Source organism: Eimeria mitis, genomic scaffold, assembly GCF_000499745.2.
Source record: "Eimeria mitis Houghton genomic scaffold, Emh_scaff13, whole genome shotgun sequence".
Classification (NCBI taxonomy): Eukaryota; Apicomplexa; class Conoidasida; order Eucoccidiorida; family Eimeriidae; genus Eimeria; species Eimeria mitis.
In genome coordinates, this window is record NW_013568660.1 from 1 (window position 1) to 20,282 (window position 20,282).

At 52.0% G+C, this 20,282-nt stretch overlaps 3 protein-coding genes across 3 annotated transcripts; 1 reads left to right on the forward strand and 2 right to left on the reverse strand.

Moving 5' to 3' along the window:
- Positions 1-2,698: 2,698 nt before the first annotated feature.
- Positions 2,699-5,979, forward strand: EMH_0010020 (MA3 domain protein, putative; the record flags this gene model as incomplete). Its single annotated transcript, XM_013494821.1, has 10 exons — positions 2,699-2,806; positions 2,945-3,107; positions 3,279-3,517; positions 3,775-3,938; positions 4,065-4,226; positions 4,541-4,694; positions 4,911-5,066; positions 5,273-5,416; positions 5,565-5,735; positions 5,857-5,979. 10 exons carry the CDS (start codon positions 2,699-2,701, stop codon positions 5,977-5,979), a joined length of 1,584 nt encoding a protein of 527 aa, XP_013350275.1.
- Positions 5,980-6,324: 345 nt separating this feature from the next.
- EMH_0010130 (uncharacterized protein) lies at positions 6,325-13,264 on the reverse strand (the record flags this gene model as incomplete). Its single annotated transcript, XM_013494822.1, has 15 exons — positions 6,325-6,429; positions 6,636-6,705; positions 6,893-7,010; positions 7,200-7,970; positions 8,110-8,212; positions 8,651-8,887; positions 9,102-9,536; positions 9,663-9,801; positions 10,066-10,101; positions 10,300-10,371; positions 10,714-10,843; positions 10,961-11,322; positions 11,491-12,182; positions 12,439-12,549; positions 12,710-13,264. The coding sequence occupies 15 exons, from the start codon at positions 13,262-13,264 to the stop codon at positions 6,325-6,327; spliced, it is 3,936 nt and encodes a 1,311-aa protein (XP_013350276.1).
- Positions 13,265-14,518: 1,254 nt separating this feature from the next.
- Positions 14,519-17,672, reverse strand: EMH_0010240 (uncharacterized protein; the record flags this gene model as incomplete). Its single annotated transcript, XM_013494823.1, has 8 exons — positions 14,519-14,576; positions 14,792-14,908; positions 15,023-15,113; positions 15,284-15,390; positions 15,573-15,737; positions 15,983-16,068; positions 16,235-16,737; positions 16,892-17,672. 8 exons carry the CDS (start codon positions 17,670-17,672, stop codon positions 14,519-14,521), a joined length of 1,908 nt encoding a protein of 635 aa, XP_013350277.1.
- Between the last annotated feature and the right edge of the window lie 2,610 nt (positions 17,673-20,282).

A 20,282-nucleotide genomic window follows, 5' to 3' on the forward strand; every position in this document is an offset into this window, starting at 1 on the left:
TCATACAACCCTCACTCACTTCACAACGAGCACGGCATTGCTGCCGTGATTGTAGGGAGTATTCACTACAAAGAGGGTGGAAGATGGCCGGAGCCTGCTCATGGCGGCGACGAAACTCTCTGAGAAGAATAGACCCTCTCATGCTAGCCTCAACCGCCGCACTGCCGGCATATATCGGTATTGGGCTGCTGGAAGTGTGGCGAATGGCCTGTACGTGTCATTAGATTAATTCGCTTGTTGTCAGGAAGGTATTCTTCCGCCAGCTGCCTCTTCAAATATCCCTCTAGACCACTACGCCATTCACTGCCGCAATATCCGGAGGCTCCAAATCCGCCTCGTTTCCGATTTTGCCTCCTTCCTTTTAACGGGCGCTGTGAAGGTGGCGGCTTTTCCTCCTTTTCTGCGAAGATATTCTATCATATCAGCGAATTCCACCCCTTCGCCTCTCATCCTGTCCGTGGCCCAGCCGGTTACCGATTGGCTCTCCCCGGGGTCATATCCCTGGTATAATCCAATTGCAGAGCAGGTCCGGGTTCACCATAGAACTTCGTTTCACCGAGGATTGATACTTTTCGCTGTAGCGCTCTATCGCCTTGCTTAGCTTCTCTTCTTCGCAGTGCCGCCATAGCCAGATCCCGTCCTGGCGTGAGAATAAACTTCCACCATAGCGCTTCTCGGGAGGCTTGCACCTACGTGATGCATTCCGTTGAAGCAGAATCTTTGCTCAGATGTATTCACCAGCGTGGTGCATCCGCTGTTACTAAAGAAGACACCAATAGCAACTGGAGTTCTTTCGGTGAGTTTGGGAGGGGAAGCTATTAGTCGAGGAAGCAAAGGAACTACTAACTGCCTCCGCATTGAGACGCACATCGTATCTGGTTGGCTGATAAAGGCAGAGGCACTCTTGCTTAGTATCGTTGGTTGAAATGCGTTTTCCATCGGATTGGACGCCGAAATGAAGCTTGGTTCTGCTCGGGGCGACTCCCGGCCGTGAGTTAATTCTTCACCTGATGGCAGATCGTGCTCAATTTCGATCATGCAGGAGAATAGGGATGGAGTCTTTGTAGGGATATTCTATATTGTTTTTCTCTTTCTGGTGACTGGTGCTACGCAGAAGGCCCACCTGCAAGGGGTTGCGGTTTGCCTCTCGCTCCTGCCCGCCTCAACCACACGGGGCTACCACGTATAACGGGAGAGCATTCTCCTTTTTGAAGGACTATTTCGAGTTGCTTGAAGCCAAAAATTAATGGTAAGGGTTTCCCCAAAGCACTTGACCCCGTTCACCTGTCTCCTGTTAGTTTCGGTGCAGCAGCTCAGCGCCTGGGGTTGTGGGGCAGGAGGCGACCTGAAATGAATCGCAGTGCAGCTCGTTGCAACCACTGATTGCAATGTGCAATGCGTTTGCTCCCGCCCCGTTCAAGGAGTAAGGCGAGTTGCAACGACGGCAAAGGCTCGAGGCAAGAGTTCCCTCCAAAGCATCTGCCCTCCCTCACCTCTCTGCACGTATCGTGGGAGTTCACCTAAGAACCTGGGGCTGCGGCGCAGGAAGTAACCAAACAAGAGTTGCAGTGCACCTCGCCCGAGTTCGCGATGCATGCCAACCTCGCATGCGAGCACAGAGAAGCTTCAAAGGAGCTTCCTCTACTGCATACTTTATCTCTGTAGACACTTATTGAGCATTTGTATTTGATTGTAGGCAGTCTATCAAGGCCATGTGAACGTTCGTCTGCTAGCTGCAGGCAGACCATGCTCCACTGTGTGTCAGTGGACTGCTGGGATATGCACAGTACTCCTGTTTTCGGGTACACTCCCTTCAGCTCTCTACTCCAGCCTGCCTAACTCTTCAATTACATCTTGTTTTATTGCATCTCACAGCTGCTTCACAGCTTGGCATTCCATTCCGGTGTATGCGCAGAGGCAGCCAAAAAATAGTGGCTGGGGCTTGGGGCCGTGGGGTGAGAGCCGCGACCACGTTATCGCCTTTGTAGAAGTCTTTTCTGCCTTTTAAACTGCGAAGGATTTAGAACTCTCAAAGGAAAGTACCACAGCTTCTCGTCCTCATCTTACTTTCTGTCACCTTTACGGCTCCTCCAGGGCATGCAGCGCTCTGCTTATGAACTGCTTATACTGCTCCTTCGATTTACTTTCCCCCCATTTCTGTAGCCCTGTCACTCACTGCAGGTGGTTTGCTGCGTAGTACACACAGAAGAGGGCGGAAAGAAGGGCGATCTCCAGAAGGGGGCGGGGCGCCGCAGGCCATTTGGGAGCAGCACTCTACGAGATTGGCGAAACGCGGGCGAGTTCCAGCTGTGCTGGAAGCACAAGCTGGCGGTACGTACATACTGCACAGAGGAGAGAGGGAAATCTATCGGGTTCCGTCTAAGCTTTGGTAGTTATCCTTGCGTGCAGTGAACTCTCTCGGCACTGGTTGACCTCATATCGCTGTGAAGGGCTGTATTCCCCACCAATTCGACGAAGCCGTTTTCAAGTGGCTGGTGAAGGCTGAAGGGAGGGGCAAGTCTCTACAGGGATTTCATCTTCAGCCCCCATCAGCCGCCCTGTAGGCCTCTGCTTGGCTGGACATCCGCGCTCGTGCATTCGTGGTGTTCGACCTTCGTTGCATTTCCAGTCCCAAAAGAGGCAGCAGGAGCAGCAGGGACAAAGGGAAGGGAGTGCGACTTGCTCCTGCTTTGGCAAGATGGCGGACAAGCTGCTGAACCGCAAGGGCGACTTAATTCGCGACCAGCTTGAGTCTAAGCCTGTCCCTATGGACACGAACGACCCCATGTACGACAGCGAAACGGAGGTAAGCTAGGGCATCTGCTTCCACCTTACACTGCGTGGGCGAACATCTGCCTTGTAATAAGAACAGGATCCAGACAGAAGGCCGTCACCGGGCTTTTGCGTTCTTCAGTTCTACTATTTATATTGGCGTGTACTGCAGGACGACAACTGCTTCTACCAAGTGATTGAAGTAGAGGCATGCGATTATCGCTCCACGATAAACAATCAAAGCTGCTTCTCCGTGTCACGGGAACCTGGGGCACTTGTACGCCCCCCGAAGACCGCGGAAGAGTTCCGCACTGCTGTGGATGAGACGCTCAAAGGTGAGAACAATGCATCGTGTCCTTTCTTCTGGCATACCAACGCTGAATGGAAGTTCGCAGTCTGCTTCTGAATATGCATATCTGCACTCATGAGTAGACTACGCAACTTGATGCCAGGTCGGCAGACTCGTTTGAGTGCCTTGAACGAGCCATTTGCACTTTTACGTGCAGCTTTCTTTGCCAATGCGGACTCGGTCGATCTGGCCGCCAGGCTTCAAGCCCTGGACTGTAGGTGTTACCACGACGCTTTTGTCGTTTACGCCGTCCGAGCCTCCCTTGACAGGAATACAGAAGACCAACGGCGAATGAGTGCAGAATTTGCACTTCTCGCTGATAAGGGTCTTCTCACGAGGCAGCAGCTCTGTAGAGCATTCGAGAAACTTGTGCAAAGTGCGGATGACATTGAAATGGTAGGCTAGCACAGTCAATGCAAATGCTCTATTGTAGAAGTGAAATGGTTCTGAGCGCTTTGCGTGTTGTTACATATGGAACGATTGGTTTCAACGTATGCTTCCGTCTTTATAATGACAAGTTTGTTTGTATTTGCCGCCGTCACGATTGGTCAGAGGGCACGCAGAATGCTGACGAAGCGTACCGAGCTGCTTGGCAGGTGTCTGTATTTGCGCACAGTCTACAGTCAATTATGTTCCTCGTGGATTTTGTTCAGGATGTGCCCGACGTAGCGAGCCGACTGTTTGCGTTCATTGAATGCGCATTGCTTGACAACTGCATCGGGGCCGATGTTCTCAGTCGTCTGCCCACCTCGTTCGTCTCAAAGCTCGACCCCGCGGTTGTTGCAAGCAACATAGTCGTGCAGGCGGCAGTGCGCCAGTAAGCCTTTCACGAGGATGAGGAGGCAGGTAGCCTAACTATGCAACATAATGGCCTGTCGAATTTATATGAAAGTGGGAAACAGCCGCTGGCTTTGCACGTCTCGGCGGGTGCCCATATGCGCAGGATGCAAGAGTTTAAAGCTGCTCTTTCTGAATTCTTGGAGGACGTTTTCGAAAGTGAAGGCGTGCATGAGGCGGAGCTTTTCCTTCAGGCGCAGGACAAGCCTCTTTGCCAGCATGAATTTGTTGCGAAGCTCGTCGTAGCTTCTTATTCAAGGGGTTCTAGGTAAGGGGGTGTTGCGTTGCACATTTCGTAGCGTCCTCTGAGGAAGCGATGAGAAGTGCAAGGCCAGCAACCGGCTTTTACCGCAAGCCCTGGGGTAGCATGTTACCCTTTGAGAAGCTGTGTTCTTTGTAGACACTGTGCGGACCGCTCGCCAGGGGAGCAGCTTATGGCATCGGCACTTAGTATTTTCCTGGACGTGCTTCGAAAGAGCCCAGGCTTGGATTGCTTACGGCATTGAGTTTGCTTGGAAAGACGTCGGTCGATTGTTGGAAGACTTAGGCGACGCACACGATTGTGGTTGATGTGCTTGGCAGGGACAGAGAGCTCGCGAGCAACATTCTGGACCGGCTTTACGGGAAGACATTGAAGCCTGACGACCTGCAGGTTGGATTCTCTCGCCTTGTTGGAGCAGTTGATGACCTTGCATTGGATGTTCCCCAAGCCCACGATTTCCTGACAAAGAGTTTGGTAGGGGTTTCTAGACTGTACCCTTTGGCCCTGTATTGTTCTCGCTCCCCGTGGATGTCAGAGAGCTAGGCGGAGTCTTCCCACGCTGTTTACTCAGACTACGCTTATTCTGCTTCGTGGAGAGTTATTTAGACGGAACCCTTAAGCCCGGGCGGTGCATCGAATTTGTGCTGTGTTCCTACTGTAGGATTCCCGCAGTGTTATACTTGCGTGCAGGCGCGGGCTGTGGTGGATGAGCTGTTGCCCCCAGCGTTCTTGGGAGATAGGTATAGGCTTCATTTTGGCGGAAGTGGAGGCATGCAAGTCCTTAAGAAGGCGCAAAAGTGGCTTTGCGAGCAGCCAGGAAAGGCCGCGAGTGAACGCTTTAGAAAGGTACTTGAAGTAGTTGCTTCCAAAGGGGCTCCGCCTCATGTAGCTGCTGTGTGCTCATCACAGCATTTCCGTTGTTTTGTTTGCGACATAGGTGGTGCCTTGGAATTCATGGCTGTGCATGGCTTTTGCGTACACGTGGGCTTAAATGCATTCATCCCTAGCTTGGTTGATGTATCCGTCTCCGCGTGGCTTGAGTGTAACTTCAGATCTGGACAGGAACGGACCCAACTATGAGAGAAGCGCGCATTTTCAAGCACGAACTCAAAGCATGCATTCGCAAGTACCTCGATACGCTCGACGCTGCAGAGGCCGCTAAGGCAATTATAGATATGAACCTAGCGCCGGACCAGGTTAGCAATGCTGCGATTGGAGCACGAACCGTTTTGACTGGCTCTGTGCCATCTTAGCAGAGTTTGCACCTCACGACGATAGTTGAGAGTATTCGGTGAATGTAGGGGATTCATGGACGCTGGGCTTATCATCATGTGGGTACCACAGGATTCAGAGGTTGTACGCAAGGCTTATATTTTTTCAATGGAACGGTCGAAAGACCCAGAGCAGGCTGCAAAAGCTGTTGTGGGGCTACTCGAGCAATTACGTGCACTAGGCGAGCTCGACCAAGAGTGCATTATACAGGGTCTGGCACAAATCAAAGATCTCCTCCCTGACGTAGGTCTTATACCAACATTTTTTTATGCAGATGATACCAGAAGTCTCATACATGCAGCACGTCTCAACATTCGACATGGACTTCTGCACTGATATGCGTACTGCGTTTGTCCCCACTCAGATCGAGTTGGACGTACCCAACGCCCAACAGAAGATTTGCTATATGGTTGCTGCCTCTCGGAACAAAGGCCTTCTGCCTGCCGATTATGTATTTGCGGAAGAAGCAGTTGAAGATGGGCAGTGAACCAGTGCGACAGCGCTTCCATTTTTTGCCCTCGTGAGCTCGTACGCACTGAGCAGGGAGAGCATCAGGACTGACGGTCGGCGGGGCTTGCTCTCAATTTGTAGTCTGAGTGTTCGAGAAGACCGATATCCTTCGTGAGCTGACCGTTCGATAACGCAGTTTATACTGCAGGGCTGTGCAGGCGCAAAGCTGGCTTGAGCCCGCCCTAGCAGTAATGTTTCACAGTGCATTGTATGTGCTGGCACGAGCCAGCGTAGCACTATGGCATCTTTCCCCTCTGCGCGACGTGCGCAGAGAGAAGCAGGAGGCAAATTGCAGTGGGTATTGACTAAACCATATTCTTCGTCACGCGCGTAGGGATGGGCCGTATAACCCCTCGCCACGCGGGACCTTCGTGTCCCCACATCGCTCCCCGCAGTAGCGAGCGACGACCAAAGTCGGTATCCGCACCTGCCTTCAAACCGGAATATGTTGCCTTGAATTGCGGCATGGTACGGAGGCGGAGTAGTTGGTCGGGGTCTAAGCAGAATGTGTCTACTACAGATAGAAATACTTTTTGTTGGAGCATGTGCGCGCATCCATTCAAAACACACTGTCACAGGATAGTGCCAATAAATCTTAACGCGACAGCTTGCATACCGTCCATTCTCCCGTACGTTTTTGCCGCGTTGGCTCCAGTGCCGACGATACTCAAGGAGCTGCTCCGGCTCTTCCTCCAAAGCTGCCCTATCGCAGCCAGAAGCAAACGGCGCTTCGAGTAAAAAGAACACGGTGAAGACGTCTGGCAAGCGTCCATCAATGTACAGTGCCATCTCCATGGCAAAAGACACAAATCTGTGATTGCCATTTAAAAACGACTAAGTTCGCGGCAGTCTGGCGCTATTGGGGACCCTGCCGATGACATTCGGCGCACTGGCAATGTGCGGCGTGTGAGTACGTTATAATGAACTCCGGCAGAGCCTGAGCCCTTTCAAAAACTACAAACTCAACTCCGTCCACGACACCGCCTCGTGTCCGGCATTCCGCCATCACTGCAAACATTTTAACAGGATAAACGATGGCAGCAAACAACAAACAAGCATGTTCAGCACGCTCTTGATGTGCACTGGCTTGCCATAACCTGGAATTGGGAGTGCGCTTGCAGCGATCTCGCTGGGCTACTAGTCACCAACAGCAGTGGCCTCTGCGATCAGTAATATGCAAGTCTACATGCAAGTTACCTGAATCGTACGCCAACTTTGCTGTTGCGGAATTAGGCTTGTTGGGGGGCATGCGTGCATCTGGCATCGGAGAAAGAGCCTTATATACTTCTCCTAGGCAGACCCGCGCCAGGAGTAGACATCGCGTAATAGGTTGCGGAGTTGGCGACATCACGTTGGGATGGAGCCCCTTCGATCCAGTTTGCTGCGCGCTCCCCCCTGTCGTGTCAATCCTCTGCTGCAAGTTCGCCGGTTGCAAATTCGAACTCTTTTGCCTGTGTAGTGCCTGACCAGATACCGAGGAGTCCTTCGACCGGCTTGTGTTCGCCCCGATGCCCTGCCTGGTGAGTTTTGCGCATACTGCTCGGAAGCGACCCTTCTCCTTGTCTTTCTTACTAGTCCCATCTGGTGTGATTGGGGGTGCAGAGTTTGTCGCTGCAGTGCGCGCGGCGTTTGCGCTTCCCCTCCCCGAAGGCAGCCAGCCACCCTTGCCAAATCGAAGATTACCATAGGTTTTGCTTGAGTTATGATTTGTGGTGCCCCCCGACTTTCCCCCCGTACCCATATTTGTTGGAATACTTGTGAGTAGAGCAGAAGCTGGGGGCACTCCGACTGCTGCTGGTTGAGTCAGGCGAGCGGGAAGGAACGGAAGGGTTGGCAAAGATATGTGAAACGTGACGGCCGACAGTGCCGAGGGTCCAGCTGCCCGGGTCGACAAGTCGTTGGGGCGCGTATACAGGTCTGCTTTGCTTGCGTGAGGGGAAAAGTAAGTGCCTATGCCGAACAGCTTACCTAAACAGGGAGAGCACCAAGACAGGCCCCTGAGCGCCATAAGATTTACCCAGACGCACTTCTGCGCTACTTACTACGGCTGGGAATGTGGAAAATACTAACGCCACCACTATTTCCAACAAAACGTTCAAGACATTACCTCCATTTTCTCCTCCTCTACGAAAATCAAATCCAGAGAGAGCTATCAATCCTGCACGCTCTTCCGTGCATCCATGAAATAGGAAATATTCATTCAAATTGGCCTGCAGGGCAAAGTGCATAGAATGGTACATGTTAAAGTGTTGTCTTGCTCATAACTAGCCACGAACTGCAGAAATGTCGCCAGTTAGTAACACAAGTGAGGGAGGAGTGATATGCTATAAGACCACATCAACTACCTAAATAATAGAGGCACCCAAGTGTTGGCGTTCAAGGAATCCGGGAGCTTGCCTGCGTTGGATGCACTTGAGCCTTGAGAATCGGATTGGGAATAGCCTCATCGAGGCTGCATCCCCCATTGGCATTCGTCAGCAACAGCATGCTCCTCTCGTGGAGGTAACGCCGAAGCAAAAGACCATTGCAAATCCTTTCAATTTTGTGAATCTGCAGCCACAGTTTGCGCGCAAAGCAAACACGGTGGCTGGTACATTGAATACCAGCAGGAGCCATTTAAGAATGCCTTTTTCTCTCGGCAGACTCACCACAAAGATGGGGGGCTGGTGGAAAGAAAAGCTATTGAAACGGTTAGGATTGCCATGTGTAATCTTTCCATCTTTCATCACCAGATACGGCCTGTACGACTCCAGCAAGCCATGATGCTGTGTCGTTCCGACGGGAATGGATGCATAGTCTGACAGAGACACAAAGCTGCCAACTGGTGGGCGATACACAGCATAGGGGGGCACAGATTCTCTGTGCTCTGCAAGTGAAGAGTACACCTGTGCATCGCGCCACAACAATCCACACGAGCCTACACACAGGTAAGACATCCATGGACAGCTCGACAAGCAGCATCCTAGAGGTTCCTCTGGCATTAAGCTGCGTTGAGAAGGCTGGGATCACCAATTAACATCCAACAGAGGGGCTTCGGTGGAACTATGTACTATGGTAACTGTGAGAATATCCCCCGGTCTATCCCCCGTCTCTGCTCACGGCCGCGACGCAAAACTGGTAAAGAATATCCGAAGGAGAAAGCACTGCTCGGGCATTTTCGTAATTTAAATTCCTTCCCATGCTAAGTTCAAGGGACGAAAAGAAACGTAAAACATGCAACTGCGGGTGAAGCGAATGAAGCATATTCGTCCGACACTTCCTCAAGCTGCGTCCGCCACCAGTGGTTTCACGGCCTGCACCCATAGTCCTGTTGGAGCTTCGCCTGTGCAGTCGCTGGCTTTTATCCCAGTTACATTCGAGGGAATTGCCCTCCACGCTTGCGCAAGGCATGCTGAAGCTCCTGAGAGGTCCGCCCGCCTCCTCCACATCTCCCGACTGTCCGCTGAGCAATTCAAACCGGACTTCTTGGATATTCGAACACTGAGAACAGCGCACCGACTGTGTCGCCAGTTCACCCGGTAACGCCGAGGCCGCCTGCGAAGGAAATCGACATCTATTCGTCCTGTGTCCTGCGAAGGCCCTTGGTTAAAAAACCAAACCAAAAACCCCGCAATTATGCATGTAGAGTAGGGCAGCAGACGACGTGAAATATAATAGTACCTTAACTAGAGAGTACAAACTAGTCCATGGCCCTGGAGCATTTTCACAACTTCCACCGCCACCACCTCCGTTATCAGAGAACTCAAGTGTGGCGTCCACGTCTTCAAAAAAGCATCTTCCTCTGTGGCAGCGGCCTGCACTGCACTCATGACCCCTAATCTGCAAGGGTGCAGCGGGCGAGTCCCTTCCTGACCCCAATGATGCGAAAGTGTTATTTCTGTCATCTTCCGCTACTCGGGGTCCAGAAGTAGGCAGAACTGAACCAAGGGAGCTTGGAGACTTATTCACTGGAGACTCTGCCAGTAACAAGTTCTTGGCAGCCAAAGGTTTGAGAGAATGCATCCCTGAAGAGGCTGGAACGCGATGTCCTGAGTCGCCACTGGCAGTCGCGCTGCGAGCGCACCTCGGATTGCCCCCCGCGGAATACTCAGTAGGCTCGCTTGCACGCAACGCAAATTCCCTCGATGACGCAAGAAAAGGATTGCCACGTTGCGGGCTATTTATTTCACATATCGACAGTGTGCGCTCAGCACTAAGCGAAACTCGGTGCCCGTTGTGCCCCTTGCAGTAACAGCATGTACACGGCCTTATTGCTGAGTTCACCAGGGCTGTGTCCACTGTTTCCATTATCGCGGACGAGGCGATAGCAGACTGCGCGGCATTTGCCGCAACCCAGGAGGCTGCTGCTTTGCGGACGCGATGGTCACTGCTGCAAAGAGCAGGCAGTAACAAGCCGACAGCTGTGAGGTGCCGTAAAAGTGTTGTTGCTCGCCGATCTGCTGTTCTGGTTGCAAAAAGGAATCCTGCTTCCCCGGAGCTCTTTCTGCGTTCATTTATCCAACCATCAACGAGCCTTTGGCGCACAAGGGAGCAAAACAATGCCGAAAATCAGAGTGGAGTTGCCATGTGCCCGGTGCATCTGCTGTGTTGGGCAGAGATGTGATAAATAGCTACAATGTGGACCGAATCATGCGGACTCGCCACCACTAACGGGGCGGCTTCCGGCGCACTACCGCAAATACAGTGAATGGATCCGGTGCTGTTGGCCTACCTGAGGCGCACAAGCCCCTCTGCGTTAATTTTTCTTTCGTACACTTCAACTAAAGTAGCAGGGGGCAGAGTGCGGCGGACCTGTCCTTCAATCTCTAGTGCAGGCCTTACATTTACCAAGTAGCCGTCAGCTGCAGGAAACAAATAGAGAAGATCTTCGAGCACGACGTACTGCAGGCTACTGAGCCCCTCTTGAGGAAGCTTGAATGCACACGTAGCTTGCTCGCTTTCTCTGAAAATGAGCTTACCGACTATTTCGTAGAGGACTGGACGGTCGTACGCAACCTCGCATTCGTCTACTCGCTCTATAAGCCCGTCAACAGTTACCCAACCCTCGTCCGTGCACGCGCGAAGATGCACGCGCCTGTTATGAGTGAAGTAAGACGGATTTCTCTTCGCTTTCTTACCGCAAAGGCGTGCAACGGGCACTGCATGGAGGTTATCGCTCTCGCCAAGCCCTGAAGTGCCCAGTCCCGCTATCATACAGTCTTCACTCGCTTCCAGGCTGCCGCATGGCGGGACACACGAGACTAAACATGCGTCAAGAACAGGGAAGACCTGTCCGCGTAAGAGGCGTCCGACTGTGGGGGACCCCATGTGAGGAGTCGCGCTGCAGCAGCATACACGATTCGGCTATAGCGTATACTCTATACTACCCCGAAACAAGCCTTTTAGCAGGTAGTTACTAGCAAGGGAAACCTTGCTTGTGGCCTTCCGGAGGCAGTTGTTTTGCTGCTTCAGACTGGCAAAGCACAAATAAGCAGAAGTGTCAGCTCACCCTACAGGTATCGCACGAGCACCCACAACGCGAAACAGCATAAAAGAATGCTCTAGTGGGTTGAGACCTCCAACGCGAACGTTGCTTCGGGTGACTATTCTGCTAGAATCGGAATTCATGCTCTGCGTCCTGTTGATGCATGAGGTTTTCTCCCCACGCAAGCTGCTAGCATTCAAAAAGTGAGACTTTGTTGCTTCTTGTAGGGATGCTTCAAGTTTACGCATGGATGGTTCCGATACTAGCTTTCCTAGGCTACTGTAGCTCGTGCGCTCCTCTGCCAGCATGGCACATTCCTGGAAACTGAGAAAGCGGGTGGCACGACAAGCGTAAACGGTTCCCCAACCGGTCGAGAAGGCATCCTGAAGTTCAACTAATCCATCTTTTTCTCCATCACAATCAACTGATATGTGAATTTTATCTGGAGCGGAACTGCTACGGATACGACATTGGCCGGGCGTACTGTCCCAACCTTGTTGCCGATTTGCAACTGCAGTCGAAACTTTCACGAAGCCAGGTACACGATGCCTGAACTTGGGGGCGCCAACTTCCTCATGCGCTGTCTTCCATGAGGCAACACGGGCGGGCTGCTGTAGTCGGATCATATGCAAGGACGCCCCTGTTAGCCAACCCTCAGCCGTCTTCAGGCGCAGCAGATAAGATGCCTGTGCAACATGAGTTCTCATGTCAAGCACCTGAGCCAAGACACCGGTATCGTAAAGCAGGTGGCAAGAAACATACACACAACGCCTACTTAGCTCCTAATTGTACGAGATGTGAAGCATATACCTCTCGGGTATACTTTAGCGCTACTTGAAGCTGCACAGCACAGCCACGTAACAGCAATTACATTTCCTTCCAGCCATGAACAACGGGTGTTCGGCATCATGATTCTCCCAATGCGGAGTTTGAGCTGTTTATGGGCGCTTCGGGCAATGAGATCCGGCCTACCTTGAAGAATGTCCCAGGAAATACATATCCTAGTACGTCTGAACTGGGTTCTAACGTGGGCTCCACGGGTAGCGGTTGTGTAGAGCAGCTTCTGTATATCAAGGCGAGTCCCTGAAGCAGTAGCAGACATACACGTCATACATACAAGGTACAAAACATCAATGCATACAAATGATGACCATTTTCGCCCACAGTTCTTTCACAAGTATAGCCCCAAGAACCGGTGCCAAGGAAACGCGAAGAAACGCTGTGCAGATGGCAGGCGACACACTTCATTCGGCAGCGGGTGGTGGATCAGAGCTGCAATAACGTCCTCCTCCATGTACTCCAAACAGTTTGCGTAGGCCATGCACAGCGGCCCTCCCTTCTGAGAGTAGGCTGAACCCTGCCAGGGGCGAGCTCTAAACTCCTCTTGGTCTCTGGCAGAATCCACATTCCCGGATCCCATAGCGATGCCCTCGGCATCCGTCACACATTTGCTTGAGGGATTCAAAGCTTGTGTAACAGGCCTTTCTTGCGAAAAGCCAGCATTTCGGTCCTGAGGCCTATCCAGCCAAGGGGTCGGCACCGAGCTACCTACTTGGCCGTCGCTGGGTGCTGGAGGCTGAAGGCGCCCCTTGTAGCACAGCCAAGCCCGCCGCAGCCTCCTACGGCGTTCCCTGTGCCTGCTGGAAGATCGCCGATACGACCTCCGGTGCGGGTAGTCACAAGGGTTGCTGGGGTCAGTGGCGGTTACCAGCCAGGATCTCCTCTCGTGCAAGCTGCTTATGCGGGATCCCCCAGTGCCAAACCTTCCAACGTGTTTCTTCGATTGTGATGCCCCCATTCCTTAAGTATAAAAGGGCGCAGGGTCAATCACTGCAGTTAGGCAAACCCGATCGTCTAGGTACAATTCGATTTGAATGTTGTTCTCCCGGGCCCGCGACGGGCTCAAAGCCACCTTCCAGCGAGTGTGATGCGTTATAGATTCAGTTAAGCTGCACCGAGAAGGAACAACATCGGAAGAAGGGCATCATTACAATGTCGGAACCCCCATCGTGTTGCACCAGCACTGGACCGGTAAGCATTGCACTAGCTCACCTCCCGACGATCAAAGGGGACGGGAACAACAACTTTCAGCCCCAAAAATTTAATATCCTTCACCATCAACGGTTTTTCATGGATAGTAAAGAACCAGGCAACTGGAAAAATACACGGATCCGCCTGTGCCCCGCCCCGGAATATACCTGGCAGGCTTCTGGGGGGCAAGACAAACGGACCATTAGCGGACTGCTAGTTTCTCGCACAGGAGTAGAGCTCTACTACAGCTTGCTTACTTCTAGAAACAAAGGATTAATCGACTGAAGAGCATTAAGAGCTAATACATTCCAGTCGGGGACGGGAATTTATCCTCTCCTCTGTCCACCAGTCACCGGCAGCCCCACCGCCCGTCTTAGCAGTGGGTTAGGTCTCTAGTACACCATCCATTTGGCCCTCACCAAGTAGGCATTTTAAGTAATATGCAGCTTCCATTATTTTCACGCCGCATAAATATGTTAAGCGGGCGAAACACGACGCTACTTCCCGTGGCGGCTCTATGTTTTCACGCCGCCGACTCTTCAGACACGTCATTCTCCCTGCTCCACATGGGGTTTCAGGCTTCGGGCATTCCAAGCAGACGTATTCATGCAGGGCGCCAAGCTGCTGGTCACCTTTACCGACAGCGTTACTGCTCTACTGGTATATTAATCGGATGGTGCTGGCTACCAGTGCGGTCTTGCGACCCCCTCCTTGGTAAATGATTGGGCATACTCTTCTAGTAGTTACTCGTATCCCGCTATTCGCACTATTTGAGCAAAGACTCTGCAGAATGCAACCCCAAACGCCACCATAAAAACCGATGTAGGGGAGTGCTCCTTCCACGTTCGAAAAATGAGCACTAGCACTAGTTTGTTGCTGTGCAATGGGTCACAGAAAGTTCACACAAAATAGGAGCCCGTGGGCATCCGTCCTATGCTTTGGAGGTTAACGGCACCCCATCGAATAGAGGAAACCGGCCCTCAATGGCTTCATCAGGCTTCAATGGCCCTCTAATTGCGTATCAGGTATTGGAAGTGGTGAAGTAAAGGTCTCTGTAGGTAAGGAATGCATCCAATACACTGCGAGAAAACGCATACGCAAGAACCTCACAACCCATAACGAAATACACAAATAGCATGACACAAGAAAGGCTGCATTGGAAATGACGGCGAAGGGTATTTTTGCATTAGCCACTCATGCACTGCAATAAGTACTTACAATACTCAAGCATCGCGAACACGAACTTGCGCACACACGTGAGCTTTAGGAGCTACATAAAACGATGGAGGCTCACTTGAAATGATTAAGAAGCGGCACACGCCGCACCACGAAGTCAATGGCTTCGACAGGCCGCGCAAGGAACTTGTCGAAAAACGGGGGACGCAGTAAGGCGTAAGGCAACCCTGTTAGCCTGCATGCAAAGCAACACAGTTCACCCCCAAACATCGGGTAATCTTGGGAAGCGACAAGACGCAACAGAAACAAAAACTGGAGATACCAAATAAAAGAAGTCCACTCCACTCACCGGCGATGAAGTTCCGCAGCCTCAACAGGTGAAAGATGCTCCATCACTTGCGGAGAACCGTGCAACAGCGAGATAGAGTTGGCCTCGATAACTGCATGATGCAACAACACCTCTGCAACAGTTAACAATGTATGAAACCAACGCCTCCAACCTAAGCGTTTCTAGAGTGCCAGTAGCCGCTACTCTATGACATGCCCCTGCAACTGTTACAAACAACTAGCAGAAATGACGCCGTGAATGACGGCGCTCCAGACAACTCACAAATGGCTACCAGCCACGGAGTCCATGACTTGGTGCTCTTGGCCCGCCTTAAAAGATAGAGGTGAATAAACGGACGAATATGGTACAGTACCTCCCCCAGGACGGGCCTGTGAATCGGAACTCAGACACTGTCGCAAACAATTACGCAAGAACTGTATAGCCCCAGCAACAGCACGTTGTCGAAAAGAATTTGACGATCCACTGGCCGCAGTCTATAGTATGTACAAGCCAGACACAAATGTCTCGTCGGTGTGTCACATGCTGGTGGTACGCAGTAAAATGAGAATACCTCCAAGCAGTGGAGTGCATAAGATTCAAAAGAACGCGTAGACGAGACGGGGATGTATTCGCCTTAAGCTCATTGAAAAGCCACAAAACCACGAGAAGCGCCCACTGCTGAGGAAGCTGCTGTTCAGCAGCTGCAGTAATCTGTGCCTGATGATCGTCGGCCACTCTGAGAACACGCCAACAAGCTTGGAACAAGCCGCCGGTTTGAAGACACGAAATACAACCAAACAATGGTGCGACTATTGCTGCTTGCTAGGGCAGAGCCAAGGAACGGTAACGCAAGAGATGGAGGACGGAAGCCTGAAGGCTTGGTGGCATGCGCGGGGTATCATGGGCGAACGAAGTTTATGACAGAGGCAATCACTATGAAACACGATCGCCTGGCGAAGCAAAATGGCGACTCCCGCGTACTGGCGCGCTGCAGATGGAAGGGGTGGTATTTTCCTGCCGGTGCGTCGACCGTAGAAGGGACGGAGCTTCTCACTATCGGATATGATCTAAAGAAAGCACGCCACACATGAGCATAGATGCAACACGTTCCTATTTAAAAGACGGATACGAATCGCAGTGGGCCTCGAAGCGCTACGGGTAGATTTTTGGAAAAATATCTAGATGCGCCATGGCTCATCCAGAACTCCCTATGAAGCACAACTTAAAACGAACCCGTTTCTCTTTCTGCGTCGCGAGGGCCTGCGATATGCTTTGTTCGTCGCAGTAGAAGGCAAAGGGAGTTAAGGCACGTAGCACCAGCTTAAGAATGAGCTTCAGTAACTCCAGGCGGAGACACAGAGCAAAGCGCGGGCCTTCTCCTCCTCGCCGCAGAGCACTGACCTCCAGCAACAACTGCAAAGCGCGGATTACCTTCAATGCGAGAGAAATCGCTCCGTAAAGGGCCAGTCGGATGGAAGTTGGCAGGCCTTCCACAGTATTTGTCCCCCCTTCCACAGGCCGGGCGTTAAGCAAAGGCACCGCCGGAGTTCGAGAAATGTCTGTTACGCTTGAAATCCCCGCAGTCTCCAACGAGCAATCCCTGCGGCGCTTCCACTGGTGGTGCAACGCCTCAGCCTGCAACAGCTCTCCTGGAGGAGAGAGGAAATGGGAGCGGTAAAGACAGAAGACGTCAAACAACCCCTGGATTATCAGAAACCGCCGTTCACTCTGATCATCTGAAAAGATAACAAAGCACATATGCACAAAGTAAATGCCCGTTCAAGGATCGCTCCCAGCAGCGGCACCAGTTCCAGTAGCGACAGCCGCCACTCCAATAAAAACAGCAGGGATAGCTGGCAACAGCAACTCCAGCAGCTCCAACTTCATCACCTGCTGCATGGGCAGGCAGTACTTGCAAGGCGAGTCTTGTGATGTCCTCAATGGTCCCCCCATACATCTCAAGGATGCAGCGATGCCACTCAAGCATGCCCTGCAGGAGTTTGTCTCTCTGCCGTGGAGCATGTTTGGCCTGGGCGTTGAGTTCACTCAGCTCTGTCTGGGGAGTGGCGACATCAGTAAAGTCGTCTGTTCCGCTCGCGCTTGCGGGATCCGCCTTCAGCTGCGCAGCCAGATGACTGGTGAAAGAGCTGGTTACGGACTTGGCGTACAGGGATAGGCGAGCAAAAACACCCTTCTGGCTTGCCTGGACAGATTTTCCCCCAACGCAATCTTTTGGGAAGTTAGAGGCGGCCCAACCGTCTCCTTCACTTGCCTCTCCATAGACCATTCCACTCAGCATCTCTATGTTGCTGTGATCTGCCCCCGTGCCCACTTCAGCTTGAGTGGCACTGCCGATACAAATTGGATAGCGAGTGACTTGCTCTCGCGGTGCCCCAAGTGCAGAAGGGGAAGACAAGGGAGCAGAGTCATCCACTGTCGCACAAAAGCGTTGACACGGGCGACGACCCATCTGATCTTCCGGGTTAGGCGCTTCTGTGCCCTGCCTGTGAGGCTCCTCAACGCGAATCCACTCTCCTTCACTCTCGCTTACTGGGGACATCCGAGGCAAGGCGGCCGCCGCACCGCTATCCGCCGCCGAATGCTTCTGTTCTGGCGCCGATTGTTGCTGCTGAAGGGACAACGCTGGCGCTCGCTGTTGCTCGCGCTGCATTTCGTTCGGTTGTTGCTGTTGTGCTTCTTGCGTAATATGAGTGGTCCGATGCTGCTTCTTTAGTCTAGAGTGCTGGCTTGGGCTTCTGTATGCTGATAGACTCCCTTCATTTGAGATTTCAGGCAGGTTTCGGAGTTTCTCTGCACTATCCACGGCGTTAGCACACGGGCTAACGGCTCGTGCCTCCGGAGTTATACCGGATCCCCCGGCGTCGGAGTCTCCTGGCAAGCTACGTGGACTATGAAAAGCGCATGTATCGTCTTGCGAGACTGCGATAGACGCAGAATCATTCCCATTCGATGAATGTACACTGTGGAGAAGCGTCGGCGGAGGAGAAACGGAATCTTCTTCCCTTTCAGTTAAATCCCCCCCATAGGTGCTTAACGCACTCTCACTTTTCAAGGGAGCTGATTGGGAGGCCCCAGGAGAGCAAAATTCTGGCTCCTTAGAGACTTCAGGAGCAATGCTGCTCGTAGAAGGGCTTTCGTGCGAATGTGGAATGGCTCGAGACGCATCCACTTGGCCCCCCCCTGGGCGAGGATTCGCCCAGCGCTTTCTCGGCATTATGTCTTCGCATTGAAGTAGCTACTTATCCAATTGTCCTCGAAACTCGAGGACAGTGGAAATGCAGAAGGGAAAGGAACCCACTTGCTACTGATACCGGCAGAGTCGTCGTCTTAGTGTACGGTGCGGAAATCTGCTGCCGATCCAGAGTGCAACAGTTGCAGCAGAGCGACCGCCATGGGGGAAAGTGCGAATTCCTGTCAAGGGAAAATGGCGAAGGAGGCAGGATGCCTAAGAAGACAATGATCAGGCACTGCGCTTCGAATTTCAGCACAGAGAGAGTCGGGCTGGACATACAAAAACCAGGACAGAGTTAAGGAGGAGAAGCGGTTTGCGTAGCAGATGCAACTTACGAGCTTGCTCTTTCTCTAAATCGTACTGGTGAGTTTAAATTGGGGCGTCTCACGAAGGCCCTTGCTTCAACTGGGGCCCCCCAAGCCCCGGCCCGCCGCTGTCTGCTCTCGGACCGGCAGTTAACTCATTGACGGCACGTTGCTGACGTATGCGTGGCCGTTGAAGTCTTTCACCGCACATAATGGCTCCTGATACGACCGAAAACTACAAAAAACCAAAGTTAGCTTAATTAGGAACTCGAATGCTAACAATGTAAACAGAACTGCCCGTTTCGGCTCACCTGTAACGGTGCTATGCTGGCTGCCTCATTTAGCCCCAGCACACCTTAACTGTCCCTTGATTGCACCTGGAGCATGTCAGCTTATATATATTTATGCTCGTTGGATGGTAAACTCACAATTCAATAGTGAGCATCCACCTTCCCACAGCCCCGTGCTGCTTGTGTAGCCTGCCTGAGGTTTGTGCTGTAGTTCCACTCGCGTGGACGCTGGCGATTGATGGCCACGAACGTAGTTAGCGATTGTCTCCGTTGTTCGTGCATACATCAAAAATGGGACTTTGAAGTGCATGCCGTCCATGAAGAATACTTCTGCCTTTGCAGACCGTACAAGTATGGAGAGCGCTGCGATGCGGGGGCAGTGGAGGAATTATGCTTCCTTGACCATTTTTTTCTCCTTTCGAGCTGTTGGGTTGCTCGGGGCATCAAAGCAACTGGCGTTTCACTGTTAGGAAGGAAAAACTTCCTTCCTAACAGCTTCCGCTGTTAGGAAGGAAGTTTTTCAAAAGCAGGGGACGCAAGCGCTGGAGGCGACGCCATGCATCTGACGGACAGCCTCTTGTTTGGTCTCTTTTCAGATAAGTTGTTGCTCCTCGTTGAGTGTATCGTCTAGACGAGTAGCCCTGAGAGCGAATCCAGGTACAAACCTACGGTAGTCGGATGCACGTTGGAAGAATTCCTAATTATCCTTGAGTGTGACCAGCGGGAGCGATGGCCGCCGAATTGCCACTAGCTCCGCCGGATAAGGTTTGTCTCGCTGGATAGAGACAAAACTCCAATAGTACAATTGTTTATAGGAATAAAAACTACTTTTTTGTGCATGTTTTGGCGAAAAATGAACACTACTATGCATTTACAGTCCACAGCTTATCGGGTGCACGTTACAGTGATCCCCGCAGGTGCTGCATGCACTCCTGCACACCCTGGCTGCACAAGAACATACCATTCATACAAGGATGCTCCCTTCATCAGGTGAGACGATGCACTAGCTGTTAGAGTCTGGCTGCAGTTCTGAAAATGCGGCTACGGTCTCCTTCAGCACGCATATGTACTAGCATTTGCGAGTTTTGGTACGGAGCACAATTCTGTACTTGCCATCGTGGTGCTCGGGAATCTGTACAAGTTAAACAAAGTCAAATGACGAGTGTATTACTCGGCTGTGAAAGTAGTCAAACAGTAAATCGGTTCGAGATAGCGGAAACTTTGGTTTCACGGTGATTTTATTGAGGGGCATGAAACTGACGCACATTCGCTACTCCTCCTTCTGCTTTGTCTGCCCTGTCCTGCTTTTGAACGCTCCAATGACCAAGTAAAATTAGCCTTTTTTGGCAGGTCGCTCCGTTGCAGCTCAATTTCCTCTTCAAGGCGCGGAGGTCGCCGTTAGCTCGGAACAAACATGGGGGCTGCGCCGGAAT